General features: G+C 41.0%; 1 protein-coding gene across 1 annotated transcript in view; it reads left to right on the top strand.

Moving 5' to 3' along the window:
• The window catches only part of septin12 (septin 12), a 43383-nt gene extending 20685 nt beyond the window's left edge, over window positions 1-22698 (top strand). The window contains exons 3-10 of the mRNA XM_083978091.1: window positions 4884-5012; window positions 13097-13178; window positions 14241-14378; window positions 14465-14582; window positions 15107-15202; window positions 18784-18880; window positions 20245-20296; window positions 21918-22698. Coding sequence (XP_083834217.1) covers window positions 4884-5012; window positions 13097-13178; window positions 14241-14378; window positions 14465-14582; window positions 15107-15202; window positions 18784-18880; window positions 20245-20296; window positions 21918-22083 — 878 coding nt within the window. The 3' untranslated portion in view covers window positions 22084-22698. The remainder of the gene's footprint in view (window positions 1-4883; window positions 5013-13096; window positions 13179-14240; window positions 14379-14464; window positions 14583-15106; window positions 15203-18783; window positions 18881-20244; window positions 20297-21917) is intronic.
• The last annotated feature ends 425 nt before the right edge of the window (window positions 22699-23123 follow it).

Here is a 23123-nt window from a genome sequence, read left to right on the forward strand (position 1 = left end):
CACACGTTGAGCTGCTCAGAGCTACGCTACAGAGGCTCATGGTATTTCTACGTTTCCCTCATCAAGCTAAATACACAACAACTCCAAAAACGCTCTGGTGGACAAGTTGTGACCTGCACATTCACCACGCTATGAAATTTATAATGTATAATTATGTAACATTACGACACATGAAGCAAATACTCGGAACTACTTTCGCCTCGGCAGAGTGACTTTTGAAGTCACTCTGCCGAGCAGCCGTGTCTGGAATGTAGTTCCGGTTACATATTTGCCTCATAACATTCCATTATTATTCCATAGTGTGGTGAATGTGCAGGTCACAACTTGTCCACTAGTGTTTTGGAGTTGTTGGATTGTGTATGTGATGAGTTTGATGAGGGAAACATGGAAATACCGTGTACCTTGCAGAGCTCACGTCTCTGCCCTGCCGATCTAAAAACAGCTTGCACCGACAATTAAAGGAAATGAACCTACTCCTAAGACTATTATTTATTACTATGATGATTATTATTATGGCAATAGGTGAATTAGCTAAAATGTTGAAATATCCCTTTAACTTGAAATACATTCACATACACAGCTGAATGCACAGAACAAAATTTTGTTCGTAGAATAAAAATAGATAAAAACGCTGCCTAATATATCCCACCCACTAACAGGTGCCACTAACAGGTGCCACAATGAAGTGTAATTTTGGTGTTATTCACTTCACCTGTCAGTGCTCATAATGTTATGTCTGATTGGTGTATCGAGCTTGACTAGTTGTATTGACTGTTCAGAGTGTTTTACACCACAAGCCATAGTTACACACACACAGAAGGACACAGGACCAAGGACATTCTGTCTAAACAAGACCTATTCAGCAGGTATTAAAGGACAATTCCGGGCAAATTCAACTCGGGGGTGTATTTTCCTAACATTTTAGGTCTAAAAGAAGGAATCTGAAGATTTTCGCTCCTGTTTTGCGCATCGCCACGGCAGCGATGAATGGGAGTGGTTTGAAGTTCCGCTGCTTAGGCTGTTTACATCCCTCAAAGCCGCATTTTTTTCCCACAGACAGCGTCAGATGGCGACTCAAACATGCACCGAGAAGTTTATTTACTTCAAGCAAGCCGACATGTTTGTAAAACTAGATCTAATTTAAAGTCTTGCGCGAGACCAAGTTGACTTGCTTGAAGTATACAGACTCCTCTGTGCATGTTTGAGTCGCCATCTGACGCTGTCTGAAAAAAAATGCAGCTTTGAGGGATGTAAACAGCCTAAGCAGCGGACCTTCAAACCGCTCCATTCATCGCTGCCGTGGCGATGCGGGGACAGACACAACTACCGCAAAACAGGAGCAATTAAACTGAAAATCTTCACAGTGCAGCTTCTCACTTCATTCACCTGCCACTATGCCAGGTCACACACACATACACACCAACTCACTGCTTCCCAAGCATCTTTCCTTTGTGTGTGTGTGTGTGTGTGTCAGCCAACATTGCCAAAATGTTCTTTCACTGATTCCAACCAGCTACCCTGCTGTGTTTTTGACCAATCGGAGAGCTCTTTCAGTGAGGTCAGCCTCCTCTGAGCCAATCGGCAGAGCTCTCCACCGTGGCAAGCTTTTGGGTCCGGCCAATGGCAGAGCTGACACGATGACCATCAGGTCACTTGGATGTTTCCTGACGGCTCTCTGGGTTTTCACTTTTAACTTTTCACCACCAAATGCTCTGTCTGTCTGTCTGTTTGTTTGTGTGTGTGTGTGTGTGTGTGTGTGTATGTGTGTGTGAGTGTGTGTGTGTGTGTGTGTTGAGATGTTATCATATTAGAAGAGGAAGTATGAGTGTGTGAGGAGGAAGTGGTTTTAGAGAGCTGTCTGCTCTTTCCTGTCACACTTGTTGAAAACAGGAAGTTTAGCACTAATCCGTATTTTTAAATCAACAATTCTAATTCTCTATAATACTTGATAACTTATTCAAATGAGGCCAGTGAGTTTCAGTCGGTGTTTGTGCTCATGTCATCTACAGTATAAGTCCTTCTTTAACCATCAACCATGAAAGAAGGGACAACACACACCTGTTCAACACCTGACAGCTGCTTTCAAACTAAGAAATTTATCTGGGCCAGACATTTTCAGTGGGTTGTGGATTTAAACACAAATTAATATATATTGAAAAACAAGTCTGAGGTGTTTATTCATTTTTTCCCTTTAAAAAAATGGTCACAAATTGACACAGGCACATCAAAAGGTGCATAAAAGCAATGAAAAAAGCTTTAACTGAATAGAAGCAGCGGTAGTGGCAATACCTCACTCCACCTTTGAAATAAAAAATAAACATCTTAATCATATCTAAACCCAGACACCAAACAAAACTAAAAAAAGTGCCCAGTATAAGCAATAACTTGCTTCCCTCATTATGAATTCAAATAAACATTTTGGTCACCTCGAAAAACCTCTAAGTGCATCGAGAAGAAAAATTCACAGTATACTGCGGGAACTTCTGAAAGCTCATGGTTCAGTTTTTTCTGCATTTCTGATGGAACCCTGGGTCAGGCCACTTGGAGGCTGCACTTTGGCCGCATGTGGCCCCCGGGTCACCATTTGAATAGGTCTGGTGTAGACCTTCTCTCCATAATAGACCCAACAGATCCCAAGTGCGCAACAGTAATGAGGAAAAAGTGGTAGAAATCTCTCTGATGATATAGTGAACTGTGTTCTGTCAGGCCGGTAGGACTTAATCCAGCTGAGCCAGGCCAGAGACACCAATTTTGTCCCCAATTTGTCTAGAAAAATACAGTGATCACTGGTCTCAGACCTGTACAGTAAAAAAGGAACACAGAGGAGGAGTCTGAATCAGTTGAAAGCAGAAGATCATTTACTACAGTAGTGAGGACTGTCTCAGTACAGTGACAGGCCCTGAAGGCAGACGGGAACACTTCAAAAAGATTGTTAGAAGATAGGTGGGATGAAAGCTCATGACTCACAACTCCGCTACTTAAGAGAAAAATAGAAGGTTAGAGACTGGCAGATAGTTAGTGTGGAATCCTGGATCAAGAAGAGATTTGTTCAGTAAAGATTTAACCACAGCTGCTTTGAAACTGCTGACAGTGACAACAACACCAGCAGCCAATGATGAATTAATGATATTCAGCACTGAAGGTTCTATGATTGGGTTTGGAGAACTTTCGGAGTCATCAAAGCGCTTTTGGAATTCCAGGGGGGGTCCGTCTGGCAGCGGATTTTCATATGATGGCGGTGATAGAGCTCACTTTTGAATCGTCCAAAACACACACTATGAAACATCCAAATACCTCCGTACTGCTCGTCCTACTACTACAACAAGGCTAAAACAGAAATCAAATAATTTTTTTCCGAACAACTTTTCATGTGGCGGTTTCAGAACACTTGGGTCAGTACAGACTAGCTATATGGAGGTATTTGGATGTTTTATAGTGTGTGTTTTGGACGATTCAAAAGTGAACTCTATCCGCCTCTATTATATGAAAATCCATTGCCAGCCGGACCCCCCCTGGAACTCCAAAAGCGTTTTGATGACTCCGAAAGTTCTCCAAACCCTTCCTTGGCATGACGGTGAGTAGAAAATTGGTGAATGGGCTCTATGCACAGCTCCACTACTTCCTGAACTTAAGGCTGCTCCTTTGTTTCCTGTCTTACATTATTGGACAAACTGATTAATCCAGGTGTGTCTGAGTAGTCACAATGGTCAGACACACCTGGATTAATCAGTTCGTCCAATAATGTAAAACAGGAAATAAAGGAGCTGCCTTAAATTCAGGAAGTAGTGGAGCCCATTATTGATTTTGGGTGAAGTATCCCTTTAAGGGAGAAAGTAGCCTATCTTGGACTGCATCAGACCCTAAGCCCCGCCCACCATCTTCTTTCTCCATGCTGAAAGAGCAGAGAGTCATGTTGTTTATGTTGTTTGTTAGCTTGTAACTGGCAGCAGCTGGCACAGCGCTAGTGGTTGTGCTAATGCTATAGCTCCTCTCTGCACTGACAAGGTTCCAGGTTTATTTAGCCCCGCCCTCTGCCCCCACAATTTGCCAGGATTGGGTCCTTCGGTTTATGATGTAAGAAACCCTCTCTGTCTGAATCCGTGCTTATGAGACTGTCAGTGGTTCGCTGCAGCTAAGGTGGAAACCGTCTTGGTGTTGATGATTACCAAAGTTAGACACTGAATTTTAATTGAAAGTTAAAGGTACATTGTGTCGGAATTCCTCCCATCTAGTGTTGCGGTTGTATATCGCAAGCAACTCGGTGCTGCATTCACGTGAAATTGGGCAGACGGCAGACGGACGACAGCCGCTGCACGTAACGGCATAAACAAGCCTCTATGTAAACAAGTGGTCCGTCAGCACGAGGCAAAACAATACACATGACAATATGTTGTCATGGTGATGTCGTATTGTTTACCTGACCCACGTTTTACCGGCTTTCTCTGGACTTCTGTGACTAAAATGACATCTGGTTTGTTACCGACGGCCGTCTGCCTGACTGCACATGAATGCAGCATTTCATTCATTCATTTCCTTCATATGACATGAATGGCAAATTCAGAGCTTACCGTAACACTTCAGTTTGTTGATGGGGGTGATTACTGATTAATGAAAAACATACTTTTGAACAAAATAATCGATTTCCGTGAATAGATAACAGGAGAAGTTACACAATGTCCCTTTAAACTGTAGAGATGGGGGAAGTTCCCTCTCTTCTAACTCATCAGCCATGTGAGTGTGAGCTTGATGTAAGCCTTTAAAATAAAACCAAATCAAAAACCCACAGATGCAGGCAGAATAACACTGGTGTAACACTGCTTTATTAACCCTAACTCTTTGTACACACTCTGACAGTGGTTAACAGTGCTGCTCTGTGTCTGCAGGTCAGAGCGGTTTGGGGAAGTCCACACTGGTCAACACTCTGTTCAAGTCCAAAGTCAGCCGCAAGTCCTGCACACCCAGCTACGAGGAGAAGATCTGCAAAACGGTCAAACTGCATTCAGTCAGCCACAGTAAGTCCACACACACACACACACACACACACACACACACACGGTCCTAATAGAACAGAGATGTCATCTCACTTCCTCCTTTCTTGTCACTTTTCCTTTCACTTCCTGTCTTATGAACAGGAATCCTGGTTCATCTTCCAGAAGAAGGTTGTGTTAGTTTCGAAACCTGCTCATCTGCTTTTTTTCTGAATAATGTAGTTTGTGCCACAGAGCTTCTGACCATGGCTACTATTCTTTTTTTTCTTTTCTTTTTTTACTTTCTTTTTAATTTTCGTTTTGTGACAACAAGACAAGCTCATCACAGAAGTAACACAAACTCACAGCCTTCCGCTGTCACAAAACACAACATAGGCTACAACACCATGGCTACTATTCTAATCTTTTCCCCTTCACCTAAATACAGTGGAAACCACTTATAGTGATCACGTGGGTCCAGAGTCAATGTGATCACTATAAGTGGTTGATTACTATAACTGATTTTTTATTATTTCACTTCAACATCATCTAAATGTCATTTGTATAGTTTTTCACTTTCACTTCACTTTACTTTATTTTCTCACGACCACGTAATGAGAAAAATGTAACGAAACGGTCGTCGATCCTCTCTCGTCAGCTCCAAACTCACCCGTCTGCAGCCTGGTTTTCCACACAGCAGTCATTTAACTCACGTGACAGAAACTGACATTCATGAGATTAATCGCGATTAAATATTTTAATCGATTGACAGCACTACTATAAACAAATTATTTAAACAGCATTTGTATAGAAATGATTCTGTCCCAAGCCTTTTGATCCATATAAGCGGTTGATTACTATATCTGTGATCACTATAAGCCGTTTCCACTGTACTGGTGAATACTTTGATCGTGGAAAGTGTTTCCAGATTTCCAGTTGTCTTCTGTAGGACATAAGCAGAATTCACTGAGGTGGCCTTTACCTCCGTGTCTCCAGCTGTATCTTATTTAGACCAGTACATAAATCAAGAAGGAATGGTTGACAGTTCATTAGTGTCCGTCTGACAGTCATAGCCGGAGGAATACTGTTTTCAGGTTGCTCGTCCGTCTGTCTCGTCTGTCAAGTTTCACATGGACCAAAAGATGAACTGATCCGAATTTGGTGGTCTAAGGTCAAAGGTCATTCCTATAACCATTGAGTGAACCATTGAGCTGGAGGATCAGTATTTTTACACAAGAACTCACGTGGATTTGTTGCATCAGTGCACAGCTGTCACAGGCTGCAAGGGCTGAACCGAAATGAGACGGTCTAGTTTATGGAGGATTTTTGCTTTGCTGCGTTACCCTTACTGTTACATCTCAAGTCGCCTAGCAACCCTGACAACACATAACTTTTTATTTTTGCAAAAGCTTGACATTTTAACGCCTGTGGCTTGAACAGTTGTAGCGTTGGCTGTTGAACTGAGCTGAAACCCAATAATTAGGTTTAACAGTGTAATCCTGGGGCTCGCTGGCGGTGCCCCTGACATTACTGTCCTGCAATGAATCTTGGGATAGGTCGGGCAATGAAGGACACACTGTCAGCTGCATTTGAAGAAGCCTTCGAAATGGGTCTCTTTATTTCCCACAATTTGGTTGTTTGTTTTTAACGATACATCAGAACTTTAAAGGGGACATATTATGGAAATATCACTTATTGAAGGCTCTTCAACATATATCTAGGTGTTTGTCTTGCCTTCTGGCCCCCAAAATGTGATAATTGACAAAAAAATCTGTAATTTTCAGGCTCATTGGGTTGAAATCCATGTGGTTTTATGAGCTGTTCCCTCAGTTGTCATCCAATGATGTCATTAGTTTTCAAATCTGCATAATCCAAGCAGTGGTTCATTTGCATTTAAAGGGACAGGCACTGAAAGCAGCCGTTCTGAACAGGGCTGTTTTGAGAGGATGAAAAGAGCTGTGATGTTTGATCCTTGGGGTATTTTGACCGAAGCATGCCACAGACATGTGGCATTACTGTTTTAATTTGTGGAAAATGGGCAGAATATGTCTCCTTTAACTTTAGCAGGACACATGTTTTACTCAGGTAACATCGCAGGGTGGGCTCAGCCAGCGTTTTCAGACTGAAGCTACACAGAGTTGACATAGTTTTTAAAGTGCCTTACATTAGATTTAGTGTAGACAGACACACTGTCACTGTTAGTCAGGATGAGGAGACCTCAATTTATGAGAGTCACACATCAGAACTGTCACACAGCTGTGTGTGTGCGTGCGTACATGTGGAGGAACTTCAGAAGATAAATGAGTTTTCATATTTTTGGCCTGAGGTTTTCACAGACAGAACACACACACCCACACACACGCTCTCTCTCTCTTTTTTTCTGTCTTAGGTCTTCGACTGTTTAAATTCTTGTCGCATTTAAACTGTAAAACACAGAAACATGAAAACCTGTGGTCTGGTGTGGACTGAGCTGACAGCTCCACAGCCAACACTAAATATGGTCAGGATTCAGAGGCAGACGAGCCAGTCTGTACCATGAAGCAGGATTTAAGGTTGTTGAGGTAATTCAGGTTCAGCCTCAGTCACTACGGCAGCCGTTCACCTGTCACTGGGATGGATCACCTTGATCCAGCTGTAACTGAAACCACAGGGTTCCCATTGGTTCACCAATTTTCCTGTCATGGAAAACACATGGAAAATGGGGGAAAAAAAGTCAAATGTCCTTGAGGTGAGCTCTATTTGACTTTTTCAGACCCTTCTAAGGATTTTGTTTCCAAAAAAAAAAAAACGTTTGTGCTGTTTTATGATAATTTTTTAAATTTCTAAGCATTTAAGAGATTATTTCATAAATCAGAGCCATAGACTGCACATTTTTAAATCAGATTTCTGGGAGAGAGAATGAGAGAGAGGAATAAACATAGAAACAAGCTGATTACATTTACAAAATAAGGTACCATTGTCGAAAAGAACACTTCTCCAAAGCATGAATGGGAACCCTGTATCACTGTTGCTTCTCATAATGTTACGAACTGTAAGGAAACCCAAGGGTTAACTGAACCAGTTGATAGCCAGCTTCACAATACAGGTTATCAGGATCTCAGGCCTCAGGTTTCTTCCCATCATCCTCTGTGTTATTTAAACTCCCCGGAGGATTAGTGGGAGTGACGGAGGGATCTGCTTGATGGTCGTTTTGTGAGGGGTTAACACAAACTGATACTATTAGGAGGATAATGGAGCCTGCTTTGATGAGCTTGTCATGTGTGTGTGTGTGTGTGTGTGTGTGTGGGCGGTGTCATCATGAGCGGTTCAATTCCCAGCTCTTTCTGTCTGCACTGAAGTGTTCATGAGAGACATAAAAGGAAATGTGTGTGTGGCTTTGACCATCTGACCTACAAGGTTGAGGTTGAGGTTTTGTCCTGGTGGTCTGAGTTCAAGTCCGGCCTGTGGCCCTTTGCTGCATGTGCTCTTTCCATCTCTCAGTCTCATTATGGCTGAAATAAAGGCTGAAGCCTGAATCTCTTTTTTGATTTTGTCAGATGACATCACAGTTATCAGGATTTAGTCATAGCCGGTACAGACCACAAACTACAATGCATCCCATATAATGCTGTAATAGCTACTTTAAAAAAGAGAGAAGACCATAAAGAACCAATAAAAATGCTTTAATTTACCACATGACTTTCAGGAAGCCATACTGAAACCCTTTTTTGCAGACTTTTTCAAAGGAAACAGGTTTGCCATTTTGCTCCACTAAAACAGTCTGAAAACATAACTTCCTGGCCCTTTTTTGTCTGGAAAAAATATATTTACACTAATAGATTAATACATTTTTACTTTTAAAAGTTCCATGCAATTTATTTGCTTATTAAATAAAACTGTACCTGTTGCCCGAAGGCAACGATGTACCATTATAGAAAATTGCAATGTTGCCTTGAGGCGACAGTGAACCATTATGGAATCAACATTGCAGCATGTAAATATAATGTTCAAAAACATATCATTCATCATAATTCTGTTGTGATCCTTACAATAAATTTGATTTTGGTTGCAGTAATGTAAACATCAGGTTATTATGATGATGATGATGATGATGATGATGATGATGATGATGATGATGATGATGATGATGATGATGATGAGGAAGATTTGAGTGAGAATTAAGGTTAATGTACACTGTGTTGAGTGCTGGTTATGTGTTCTGATGATACACTAACTGGTATTTCTAGTACAGTATAAGATAGAATTTACTGTAAAATGCAATTATAATTAATTATTCTTCAATGAAATACACTTAGACTCTTTGAGTCATTCATTTCAATGGGTTGTTTCACAATGGTACACTTTCACTTTCACTTATGCACCGTTATGGTACAATGTTGCAACAAATCCCCAAAACCTCCAAAAAATAATAATTTCTAAAAAGATACTTTAGATTATGTTTATTTAGTCTATTTTGAGACATAAAAACACTCCAAACATTTTCCCCCCAATGGCATCATAATGCGTTCCATAGAGGGTTAACCTATTCTTGTGACAAACACACCAAAAAACCTGGTCTGTATGGACAGATCTGCTTCAGGTCTATGAGAGAGTGAGTCCATGAAGTCCAGGTGGTGTGAGGAGGAAGTGAGGCTCGCCTCCACAGACCGGAGTGTCAGAGTGAAACTGGATCTGGATCTGTTTCTCTCTTTAAATCCTGTGAGAAGCCGAGCTGACATTAAGCTCTTCATCACAGATCAAACACCATCAGCCAGGTCACTCTGCTGTGTTTCACACAGGATGTGGTCGTTTGTTGGTTGGTAAAGACTCGCACCTCTGACCCAGTCTGGTCTTAATGTCCTCCAGCGACTGAGCTCCTTCTGTAAAAAAAAAAAAAAAAGTCTCCTTCAGGTGGAAACAGCCCTGAAGGTTCATATCTGGAGTTAAGACGTCTGCAACATGCGAACTCCTCTCTGCCAATAAATCCTGGGGAACTAAGAGCAGTTAGACAACCTTGACCCTCCAGCAACTGGAAAGCCTATTACAAAGTGTGTGAGTGTGTGTGTGTGTGAGGGAGAGATTCTATATCATGTGTATCATGGGATAATCTGTAATTCATTTCTAATTTATGAATGAAAAGGAAAAAAAAACCTTTTATCTGTAAAATCTAAACAGTTTTTGTTAGAATAAGAGTTCGAGTTAGAATTGAATTGAAATGAAAAGAAAAATCAGTCAAAATATTCAGGTTTTTTTTTGGTTTTTGACCATTTCTTTTGTCATTATTTTGTTTAAAGCAAAACCAGATTCAGATGGTTTTAAAACAGTAGAAAAGGGAACGGACAGGAAGAGTAAGTATAGTTTGAAAATGTCAAAATAATGTCACATTAAAAAAGCAGGATCAGAAGGTTATGAGATAGTAACAAATACATATATTGGCCTCACCACATTATTGTGTTGTTCTTTTACTTCAGACATGAAACGTATATTATCATATGTTCTCTAAGAGCTCCAGCCATTGTTCAAGGCTGTAAGTCAGGAAGGACAGATAGGACCATATTTCCTATACCCTGTCCCTACTGCCACTGTCTTCAAACAACACACACATCAGCACAGTTATCACAGAAACTGAAGACACATGTTGATTTTGCAGCAGCTCCATGTTGTAGGGAGTTTGATGTGTGTGTGGTCTGCACTCTTGTGGCCTGAAAAGTGCTCAACACCCAGTGATGCAATTGATTCAGAGGAGCAGAGCCAGGTCTCCACGGGCAACAGAAAGCTCAGAGCCTGACTACATGACACTTCCAGGATTGTGAATGTGTATAAATGTGGTTTAAGCAGATATCAGAGAGTCAGATACAAAGGTAAACATGGAGTGGCTCTTCCTCCAGACGGTTAGTCTGAGACACTTCTTTGAATTTGTCCATAGGGTTGTTGGAGGAAGTTTTACAGCTAATTTTACATTCTGGTTACATGTTGTCATTCTGACATCCCACCACTCCGACATACCGCCATTCCGACATGCCATCGTCCCAGCATTCCGACAAGGCTTTCAATGTAAGGAAATGTGCGTTACTCAACAGGTGACTCTCTCTATCTATCTGGCCTGTCTAGCCTCTACCTGGTCTTTTTACTAAACTTAACCAACTCCTTTCATCATTGCCTGAACCTAAACATGACATATCTCATACAGTATAATAGATATCAGTTATCTGATCCAAAATGTAAATTTAAAAACATTTTCATGATGAAAACAAGACAAATCACATAGAATAGACGTCAGACACCAAATTACAAACATTTCCATAACAACATCCACTGAAAATCATTCATTAATCCAAAACCAAATTTAGTAAGATATTTGAATCTGTCTGGCCTTCATGTGACAGATGTGGGACTGCTAACAATATAACTGACACGATGACCTCATCAGAGCAGCAGGACCAGACGCTGTGGTCCTGTTACTTCCTGTTGTCATTTACATTAGATCCACTCTAACAGGCCTCAGCAGTCAGGTGTGTGTTCCTCTAGTTAGGTCTTGTCCTCTGGCTGTGTGTGTGTGTGTGTGTGTTGACTGGCTGACTGTGGCTGACTGATAGAGGCTCTTTATTGCAGGTTAGTGAAAAGCTTAATAAGCAGGTTCCAGATGTTTGCTGTCATGCTTCCGCCCAGAGGGGATTCCTGCAGGCTTACTCAACAATGGCCGTGGTCTCAAATGACAGTCTTTTACTTTCCTCACACACACACACACACACTTGGCTACGCATGTGAGACCTGCACTGTGTCACCAACACACTCCTCTCTGTCCAGTCCCGACCATCGTCTGTACCCCAGTCTCAACCCCTGAACCCAGTGTGCGCACACACAGGTGGAAAACACAAGAGTGTGTGTATTACCACACTGATCAGTTCATAGTTGACTTGTGGAGAAACGGTTTTGTATGATGTGTAGGAAAGGTACCAAGTGAGTGCTGCTAAGCAACAGCATCCAGTTGCAGAATTATTTGTCTTTGTGAAGGCAAATAAACAATGAAGTGCCTAGGTTTGCAAAACTCCAGGAATTTTCAAAGTTGGAAACTTTCCATGGGAATTAAGGGGAATATATGGGAATAAACAGGAATAAATACAACATTTACAAAATTGAAGGTTGGCCCTTAACAGGGAACTTAAATATAGTTGGGGAAAATATATTGTAAGGGAGGGGGTAATATTTTACTCAACATTCATGTTTTTGTTGTTCAGTAGAAGAATTGATTGTTCATACAATAATTAAAACTTGATAAAGTTCTACTCACAAATAAATCTAAAACAAAATATTAACATTTATGTTTGAATATGATACAGTTTGTTTAAATTACCCCCAATTTCCACTTAATTCCCATGAAAAGTTTCCAATTTGGAATATTTCCAAAATTCCCCAACTTAACTTCCCATGGAAAGTTTCTGGAAATTTTCCGCCCCTTTGCAACCCTAGAAGTGCCTAATACTGTTAACTAACATGGCGCTGTCACACAGGTTAATGTACACTGTATTGAGTGCTGGTTACGTGTTATGATGATACTCTAAGTGTGATTTACCGTAGTCAAACATGATATTGTTGCAGATTATTGAAACAGAAAACACCTAGGCTTATTCCAAAATGAACTTTGCATGGTGTATGATGAACTTGGTGTTTAAATGTAAGAATAGAATCAAACTATAAACTCAAGTTGGTCAACATTTGATCCACTGTGGGCAGGCCAGTGCTATCATTTTTTATCTATCACATAACACAGTTTTATAAGGTATTGTGATTTATTATGTGTGGGCTTTTATTCTCCTCTCAGTTAATGTGCAAATGAATGAGCATCACTACAACACACATGATGTAAACATGGTGGATTGCAGCAAAAATGCAAATTTACACCACAATAAGCCACAATAAACAAATGTGAAAATTGAAAAGACAACTGCATTCTGCTGCACAGTTCACAGGGATGACAGGTGTAAAGTCTGAAGCATTAGCTTTCAGAAGCTTTCAAAGCTGAAACCAGGATGTGATTGAGTAGAGATGTATTCCTCTGATGCTCCCTGGCTGCACATTTGACACCTCAGCGTGAGGATTTTCTGGACTGTGTGTAACCACCCTCTCTCCCTCTCTACCTCTCTGTGTAGTGATTGAAGAGAAGGGAGTGAAAATGAAGCTGACAGTCATCGACACTCCAGGATTTGGAGACCAGATCAACAACGAAAACTGGTAAGTGTCAGGAGGGTTGTTGGAGACAAGAAGGTGTGAGCAGCAGCAGGAGATGGTGCTCCTGCTGAAAACAAAACATTTTCTGGGTCTTTTGCATGTTTTTATTCACATTTACACGGTATCAGTGGAAACAAAGAGGACCCAGAGACAGTTCATGTCTCTTTTTAATTATTAGGAGAAGTAGTATACTGTACTATATTCCCATGCTCAGCTGCTCAATACTGACACAAGATCACATTCCCCCTAACCTCTCCTCCTCTGTGAACTGTGTTCCTAACTGGTGATAAACCTCCAGGACATGAGTTCACATCAGAGTTCACACTGTATCACATATATTACATTCCAGTTGGTTTTTTTCTTGACAACAAATAGTAAACTCCTCTCCTCCCCTCTCCTCTCCTCTCCTCTCCTCCTCTCTCTTCTCCTCCCCTCTCCTCTCCTCTCCTCTCCTCTCCTCCTCTCTCTTCTCCTCCCCTCCCCTCTCCTCTCCTCTCCTCTCCTCTCCTCTCCTCTCCTCTCCTCTCCTCTCCTCTCCTCTCCTCTCCTCCCCTCTCCTCCCCTCTCCTCTGCTCCCCTCCCCTCTACTCCCCTCCACTCTACTCTAATCTCCTCCACTCTACTCTCTTCTCTCTTCTCTTCTCCTCTCCTCTCCTCTCCTCTCCTCTCCTCTCCTCTCCTCTCCTCTCCTCTCCTCTCCTCTCCTCTCCTCTCCTCTCCTCTCCTCTCCTCTCTTCTCCTCCCCTCTCCTCCCCTCTCCTCCCCTCTCCTCTGCTCCCCTCCCCTCTACTCCCCTCCACTCTACTCTAATCTCCTCCACTCTACTCTCTTCTCTTCTCCTCCCCTCTCCTCTTCTCTTCTCTCCTCTCCTCTCCTCTCCTCTCCTCTCCTCTCTTCTCCTCCCCTCTCCTCTCCTCTCCTCTGCTCCCCTCCACTCCCCTCTCCTCTCCTCTCCTCTCCTCTCCTCTCCTCTCCTCTCCTCTCCTCTCCTCTCCTCTCCTCTCCTCTCCTCTCCTCTCCTCTCCTCCCCTCCCCTCCCCTCCTCCTCCCCTCCCCTCTCCTCAGCTGGGAGCCCATAGTGAAGTACGTCAATGAGCAGTATGAGAAGTACCTGAGGGAGGAGCTGCACGTGAACCGTAAGAGGAGGATACCGGACAGCAGAGTCCACTGCTGCATCTACTTCCTGCCTGCCACAGGACACAGGTCGGTGCTGGCTCCCTTCACCCTCTGTTGTTCTCTAGAGTCCTTTTCACACATTCACCTCCATCCTCTCACCCGTCTGTTTCCAGGTTACGCCCCATCGATGTGGAGTTCATGAAGAGGCTGGGGAAGATCGTGAGCATCGTGCCAGTCATCGCAAAAGCCGACACACTCACCATCGAGGAGAGACAGGAGTTCAAGGAGAGGGTGAGGGACACACACACACACCACCTAACACTGTGTGCATTTTTTGTGCATTTTTTCAGCCTCATAACACAGGTAAAGTGACAGACGCACAGTTTTTATTGTGACATTTTGGTTCATGTAGATGCAGCAGCACAAAAAAGTGAAGGTTGAATCACTCAGAGATGCATATTGTGTTTGTTTCATAGAAATAAAAATGTAACCATTTTCATGGCTGCATCAGTGCAACACTGCTAAGAGTAAAACATGAAACACTACTGTTTGCTATGAAGAGTTTAAAGGCTACCACATGTGTCCTGTTGCCTTATTATTTTTTATGTCACTTTAAACACGGCCATTGGCTCTAAATGAATGCCGTATTATATTCCTTTCATTGCTGCTCCAGTTTTTACACCAAGATTCAAACATACTGTATCTCTGTGCCAAACTGTCAGAGCGCTGTGTTGAAACTAGGCTCCTCCATAGCCTCCAGTGTGAACCTGCCCTGAACTTGTCTGACCTGTGTTTAACCTTTGACCTTTTGTCAGATAAGACAAGACTTGGCAGCCAACGGGATTCACGTTTACCCCCAGAAAGAGTACGACGAGGATCCAGAGGAGCACATCCTCAACGAGAGGATCAGGGTAATGTCTGCACGCTGCTCTCCCTTCTATTGTCAGTAAAGGCTGCTGTATGGTCACACTGTTTATCACTACTTGTCTTGTCCTGTTTCAGTGTATTATATATTATATTATTATATTATATACTATATGTCATATATTACATAACATAGTATTATATATATATATTATTATTATTATTGGACAAAATACACAACTTCTTGAGTGAAAGTGCAGATATATTCCTTGTCAAATATTCCAACACAAGTCAAAGTAGCTAAGTCAACTTACTGTATGTGAAACCACTAAAGAATTTGTTAAAAAAAAAAAAAAAACTTAAGTATTGAAACTACTTTGATTTTTCATCATCCTCAGTGTAATTAAGAATACACTGATGCGGATTCTGCTACATCATGTATATTTGAAAAACAATCTGTACGTTAGCTCAAAAATAAGTTTAACCCTTAGAACTCAGAGCATTCTATGTGCTTTTTTACATTACTATGTTAAAACGTATACACAGGGGCTATAAGAATGTGCAGGACAGAGTGTCTTATATCATTTTTTTCAGTACAACCTATGCAATCTGATGATATAATTATTTTTTCATTTTCACCAATTATATAAACACACCTAAGGAAAAAGTACTCAAAATTTTTAAAATCGATTTGATTTTTTTTAATTTAACATTCTATCACATACACAAAAACAGAGATCAAACATTTTTGAAAGCTTGAAATTGTAAAAAAAAATATACTGACAATAAAAACTTGAACAAATATATTATAACACTGTCTAAAAACCATAAAAAACATAAATAACTCATTCAATTTCCAGGCGGAATTTTATGTCAAGGCATGCCATTCTACCAAAGTCTCTCAAAAATCTGCCCATGCTTGCCACTGAAATAAAATTAAAAGCTCCTGTTCAGGACAGACAAAGGGGGTGTCACATTCAAATGTTATTAAATTAAAATGTTATATTTTAAACCAACTGTATACACAAACCTGAGACAGAAAATCTGAAATATTTGAAATCCGAATGACTTTTTTTCATTTAAAGTGCTCTCACAAACATAAACACAGAGATCAAACATTCTTAAGGGCTTGAAAATACTTATTCTGACAACAGGAAACATGCAGAACTGTATTACAAACAATATCAAGACACAACTTCATGCCAGCCTATGCATGCCACTCAGCAAAACAGTTCCTGTCTGTCTAGCAATAGAGAGAGGCGAGCGTCACAAGACTGACGCTTCCAGGGAGTGGTGTTACACATCACTTTTTGTGTACACTACTGTGTCCCACTATGGACCTGTGTCCCACTATGGCCCTGTTGGAGCTGTTGAACTCTGCAGCACATGCAGCTGGAGCATGGCTGCTTTATCTTTTTACAGGAATACCTGTCTTTTTCAACTCCACATAGTTGTTTCACCAGTTCCACGATGTCCTTGTGGGCCAGTCTCCATTGGTTCCTGATGGCTGCAAGCTCTAAATGCATCATGTCTTGGTCCCAGTTGCAGCACTGCAGTTACATAAACATAATTTTATGAATTAGTATTACTGTACAACATGCATAGTACAATCAAGAACATGAAGAACTTTAGACACCCACATTTTGTTATCAATTTACTGTGTGAAAAATATCACCATCATTTTCATTTCACCACAGAGATAAATATCACAATATGCATTCAAGAATATGATTAATTTAGGCTCCAAATCATGTTTTAGTTTGCAATTTACTGCAGAGATAAACATTACAAGCACAAGCACACGTGCGCGCGCACACACACACACACACACACACACACACACACACACACACACACACACACACACACACACGGGTTCTGTGTGTGTTGCTCTGTCCCTCCTTCACATTTTCCAGCTGGGGGCTCAATGCGCCCACAGCTGGCCATAAGCTGGCCCTAAACTGGCCACTGGCTCTATATAATTGTATTGACACGAGGAAAAACATATTTACATCCATGGCTTTCTATGATCAAATTCCTAGACCATACGAGGTTCAAAACAAAAACAAACTTACGTTAGATGAGAGGCAGCGGGTGGCTGCCGTGGCTGCTCGTCTCCTCCGCCGTCGTCACGTCAGCGTCTCCGGTCGGAGGACGACTCCTCGCCCGCAGATGGCAACTCTCTTTCTGCTCATTCTCATCTTCTTCCAGCCCAAATTAGTACACACACGCCTGATGTATATTCATAGTCCGATGTTGATCCATGGTTCAAATCCATTCATACCGTTCAATCCTGTCGTTTTTTTCGTTTTCCCCATTTGCCGCTCTCTTTTCCTCTAATGATTTTCCGCGGGTCCTCTTGCGATTGTTTCGTATTTTCGCGGGTCGAAATCACGTCGTCAATAACAATAACGTCAAATACGTCACAGTTCAAAGTTCACTTGGCTCAAACCATTGTTTTTATGAACAAAAATAAAATAAAAACGATCTACTTTGCGAGTTCGGGCGAGTATCGCTACTTCCGGTTTTTAAAAAAATTGTGCGATATAAAAATAATCATAACTTTGACTCAACATCACATAAAAAGACAAAAAAATGCATTTTGTAAAGCCTGAAGATGTTACCTATAAACACACACCCCCATGATGTCAATATAATGAGTTGTGTGCTTTTCCCATGGCAATTTATCAAGGGTGCGCTACCGGCACGGATCCGTGCCGCCTGAGTTCTAAGGGTTAACAACCAAAAATAACTGCTGAGCACAGAAAATGTGAAACCATGTCTTAAGCAGTCATTTCAGTTGGTGTGTGGCTGCAGCTGTGCATAATATTCCTATTTCTGCTGCTGCAGCTGCTGAACATCCTTTTGTTTGTTTCACTTCCTGCATCTGTTAGCGCCCAACATATGACAAAAGAAATGAAAAGAAAAAAGTGTATCTGTGACAAATTCTCTCCCTGCCGAAGCCAATGGTCAAACGACACTGCTATCGTACCTGAACCACCAACATTAAGTTTTGTTTTCTCTGTATTTGCTCAAGCAGGTATGAGCATGATGTAGTACAGCTATGGCAACACGGCTCAGACAAACCATACATGAATCAGCAGAAACTGTTTGGTTTCTTTGGTATCAGAATTTAGCAAAAAAAAAAGAAAATTCATCAGCTGATGTTAGAGCAAGATACTCAAACAATGTACTTTAGTACAATACTTAAGTAAATTTGCTTCATTACTGTCCAGCACGTATGGTGCTCATGTTGTAACTCCAGCCACATCTTTTGCAATGGGGAAAACACTAGAGAGAAGATAAAATGAAATAAAATAAACAAGTGTAATGGGATAAAATAAAATAAGAATGAATGAATTACTATAGAATAAAAATCAAATAAAATAGGTAAAGTAAAATAGATAAATATGTATAATGTATAGATAGATCAAGGGGATAGAGAGATACTGCAATTAAGATAATAAATAGTTTTATAATGATAAAAATAGTCAAATTCAGTTAAAAGCCAGGCTGAAAAGGTAGGTTATTTGTTATAAGCAGTTGTTTTTTAACAGTGCAGAACTGGAGACTGTGTAGATGTCTGTTTTTAGATCAACCTGACTAACACACACTCACTGTGTAACAGGAGAGCATTCCCTTCGCTGTGGTGGGGACCGACAAGGAGCACCAGGTGAACGGAAACAAGGTGCTGGGCCGTAAAACAAAGTGGGGAATCATTGAAGGTAAGAGAGCAGTGTAACACTACACACACCTGGTATCACCATTCACCTGTTACTGTACAGCTACGTTACAGTCTGGACTCTCAAGAAGCTGAGATCCACCTCTGTGTCTCTGTACTGTATCTGCATCTTTGAAAATAATTTGGCCTTTACAGTGAATTGAATCCACCACAGTTTCCAGCTGTTGTTTTCATCTCAACAGTGACAGACGGGGACAGGTCTTTATTTCTAACTGCCTCTGTGTGATATGTAGAATCGGTCAAATAGTAACATTTTAAGGGGAGACACTACAGGTGAACAGGGTAAAAATTTTAACCAACACATCACCATGAAACTTCACTTACATTGAGACAAATATTTATTGTATTACAAGTTTTGTCAAATTTAATGTTTAAATATGTAAATGAGGCAATATCTAATGAAATATGTGCTAATTTGCATACATTTCCAGAACCAAAATCTGAACAATGGATAAAGCTAGTTTCAAAATTCTTGTTTTATTTTGTTGACATATTAGAGTCAGAAGTTTTTACAGAGGGGATTTTGGATATCTCTTTTTATCACTCTGTAAATGAGAAAATACTGTCACCAGCCCTAAAAAATCTAATTTCGCCCTGCTTTTAGGAATAAAATGTTGTGTAAATCAGGCTGTGAATGATATATCAACAATCCTTTCTGTAAAAACCTTCAGAATATAGACAGGAATGAAACTGGAAGGTTTGGTGTCTGTTAGTGCTGCTGAAGTGGAGCTAGCTCAGAGTCTGAGGAAAAACTCTTTTTGAGAAAACTTTTAGACTACTAATAACTTAAAGACTTGTACTGTAAAATTCCATAGATTGTTATTGTAAATCATACTTTTACGATTGGTTGCGGATATGGAGAAAATGACAATTTCTGGAGCCTACATCATTGTTGAGGAGAGAGAGAGCTTTACACTGATACCTGACATGACATGGGTCAGACAACAGCATGTTAACTGTTTGTAAATTTAGGAGAAATCTACTGACGAAAGAGACAAAATGAAGTAAAATAAAACTTTAATGTGGATTTTTTACCATTTCTTTTGATTTTTCTGAAAGAATACTAGCCCCAAAATCTCAAAATTGAATAGTGCATGAAAAAACTGTGTTTTTGCCTGTAGTGTCTCGCCTTAATCACAACTTTATTCAGTGTCTTCTAAAACCAGGTTTTACAAAGTGCTTTGATGTACCTACCATATTTTTATCAGATGACTCAAAAAAACCAGTCAGTCGATGAGAAGAGGAAATAACTCTGATGTTTAACACAACACACAGAGCAGACTGTGAATGCTCCATATGTCCATATTATCACTGTCATGAGTAATCAATCTGTTCCTCTCTCCACAGTTGAAAACGTGGCACACTGTGAGTTTGCCAACCTGAGAGACCTGCTCATCAGGTGAGTGGGATAGAAAGAACACACAGCAAACACTCAGACATGCCAAGTGTGATCATTGGATGATATCACAAAACAACTAAAAACACTGAAATAAAAAAGAAAACGCTACTAACACTGCTTTAAGAACAAATACATTGTCGGGGGGTCTGAATTAACTTCCTAGAAATATGATGTTAATATGACAATTATCATGGAAAAGTTCATTTATTTCAGGAATTCAGTTCAAATAGTGAAACCCATATATACTGTTGCCCATAAAGTTGGAGTAATTTTGTTTTCAGACACATTCCTATTTGTGTTCCTCTATCAACGATCATTTCATGAGAAGAGGTAAAACAAATATTTCATTCCAACTATATGGGCAACAGTGTACTCTACAGTATTCATTACACAGAGACTGAAAAAGTCTTTATATGTTTTAATTGTAATGATTAGGTCTTACATTTAATGAAAACCCCAAATTCAGTCACTATTGTAACCTAATGATGTCACACTCTAATTAGCTCCAAACACCTGCAAAGGTTTCCTTTAAAGAGTCTGTATTTTACTCAAATTTACTGACATTAAGGCTCCAATATGACGTCAAAGCTGTGCACGTCGTAACATCCGCTGCTGTCACATCCATGTGCGAAGCAAATGTAAATAAAATGTCAAAGCAGCAACGTGACTTCGCAACAGTGCAGTTGTTGTCGCAATAACAGGCCGTCATGGCGTTTGTATTGCATGCTGCTATGCATGTCATCCATCTCAATATCCTCCGAAATTTAGCTCCTTTTATGGCTCTTATTCTATTCTATTCTAAAAATAGCTTGCATCACAATCAAAGCCTACTCTTGCTTAAAGGGATAGTTCAACATTTTGGCAAATTGGCCCATTACCATAATCGCTATAGTCATAGCAGTTCGTTACCTTAATTGTCGGTGTAAGCTATTTTTAGAACGGAGGAGCGGAGCTACGCTACGGAGGCTAAAGGAATTTCTTGGTTTCCCTCTTCAAACTCATCAAATACAAAATCCCCAAACTCCAAAACGCTTTTGTGGACAAGTTGTGAGCTGCACATTCACCACGCTATGAGATAATAACGGAACGTTACGAAATGGAGCCGTTTTCGAGGTAAATACAGAGTCTGCTTGCTGAAAAACTGTCCCTGAACGCAACGCGCATCAGCGGTTTTGCATGAATTTGCCTCTAAAACAACTCTGTCTGGTAACGTTCTGTTATTATCTCATAGCGTGGTGAATGTGCAGCTCACAACTTGTCCACCAAAGCGTTTTGGAGTTGTTGGATTGTGTATTTGATGAGTTTTATGAGGGAAACCAAAAAATTCCATTAGCCTCTGTAGTGTAGCTCTGAGCAGCTCGCGGCTCTGCTCCTCCGTTCTAAAAATAGCTTACACCGACAATTAAAGGTAACAAACCTACTGCTATAACTATAGGGATTATGGCAATGGGCCAATTTGCTAAAATGTTGAACCATCCCTTTAATCTGCTGCTTTGTCTTAAGTGTTGATCCATTACAGTACAAGTACAAGTAATAACCAACTTTATACACCAACTCAGATTCAGAGTATTATGAGTATGCAGTAGTGAGTGTTTGTCTATGTGTGTGTGTTTCTGCACAGGTCTCACCTGCAGGACCTGAAAGACGTGACACACAACATCCACTACGAGACCTACCGCGTACGACGGCTCAACGAGAGCAACATGGACTTCAGCGACCTGGGCCTGACCCCCTGGCCGCTGGAGAACGGGACTGCTGACAAATGTGAATCAGAGAGCCACCTCTGATCTCTCCATCGTCCAATCAGAGCGAGAGTTTTTTTTTTGTTTTTTTTTTACCACATCAAACATGAGGTGGAGAAATGATTTTTTTTTTTCTTCTTTTTTCATTATGGGACCAACTAGTGGATCATTTTTTGTCTTGAGTCTTACACAGGAAGTGCATCAAATATGAATATATTTTTGAATGTGAGCTGGTATGTGTTTTTGTGGAAGGATGGTGACATGTAGTGGGGGGCAGGGCGGGGGAAGGGGAAGGGGAAGGGGAGCAGCCAGCACAACAACAACAACAACAACACCAGCATCAGTGGTGTCAGAAGTATGTGGACGACCCAGACCCCCATCACACGCAGTTACACTTCCACCTCCCATACAGTTTCTGTGACTACATGAGGCTCCGGTGGCCTCTGCTGCACAAACACCAGCTGTTCATACAACTCCTCCAATTAGACAAGAAGGACTTTAATCCCCCCTGTCCCCCCCGTCCCTCCCGTCCCAGTCGTGGAGACCAGACATCATCAGACTGGAGAGACCGCTGGACCCTGAGGCTGCTGCAGCAGGTTCATACTCACACAGGTGCAGTGTTTGGGGGTGTCCACATACTTCACCACAGCGGGTGCTTGCTTATTAGCATTTCCTGATGAGGTCACATGGGTTCAAAGTGAAATGTTGAATTAATTTAAAGGGATAGTTCACCCAAAATTGAAATTTGGCTTATCTGAGTTACAGGGGGTCTCGGTGTAGCAGTGCATGTCCATATAACGGTTGCAAATGGATACCAACTGTCTTCGTAACAAAAAGACACACCAAAAAACATCCAAATACCTCCATGCTGCTCGTATGTAATGTCCGTCTTGTATTGAAGCCCCGAAATGCGAAATTGTCCCGAAAAAAATTAAATAAGTCTTTATTTTAAGCTTGTTTGTAGCGGAAGCGGAAGGTTCGTCAAATTTGGACAAACTGGGAAGAGAAGCTTCCGCTACAAAACAAGCTTGAAATATAGACTTATTTAATTTTTTTCGGGACAATTTCGCATTTCGGGGCTTCAA

This window comes from Trachurus trachurus (assembly GCF_905171665.1).
Source record: "Trachurus trachurus genome assembly, chromosome: 8".
Taxonomy (NCBI): Eukaryota; Metazoa; Chordata; class Actinopteri; order Carangiformes; family Carangidae; genus Trachurus; species Trachurus trachurus.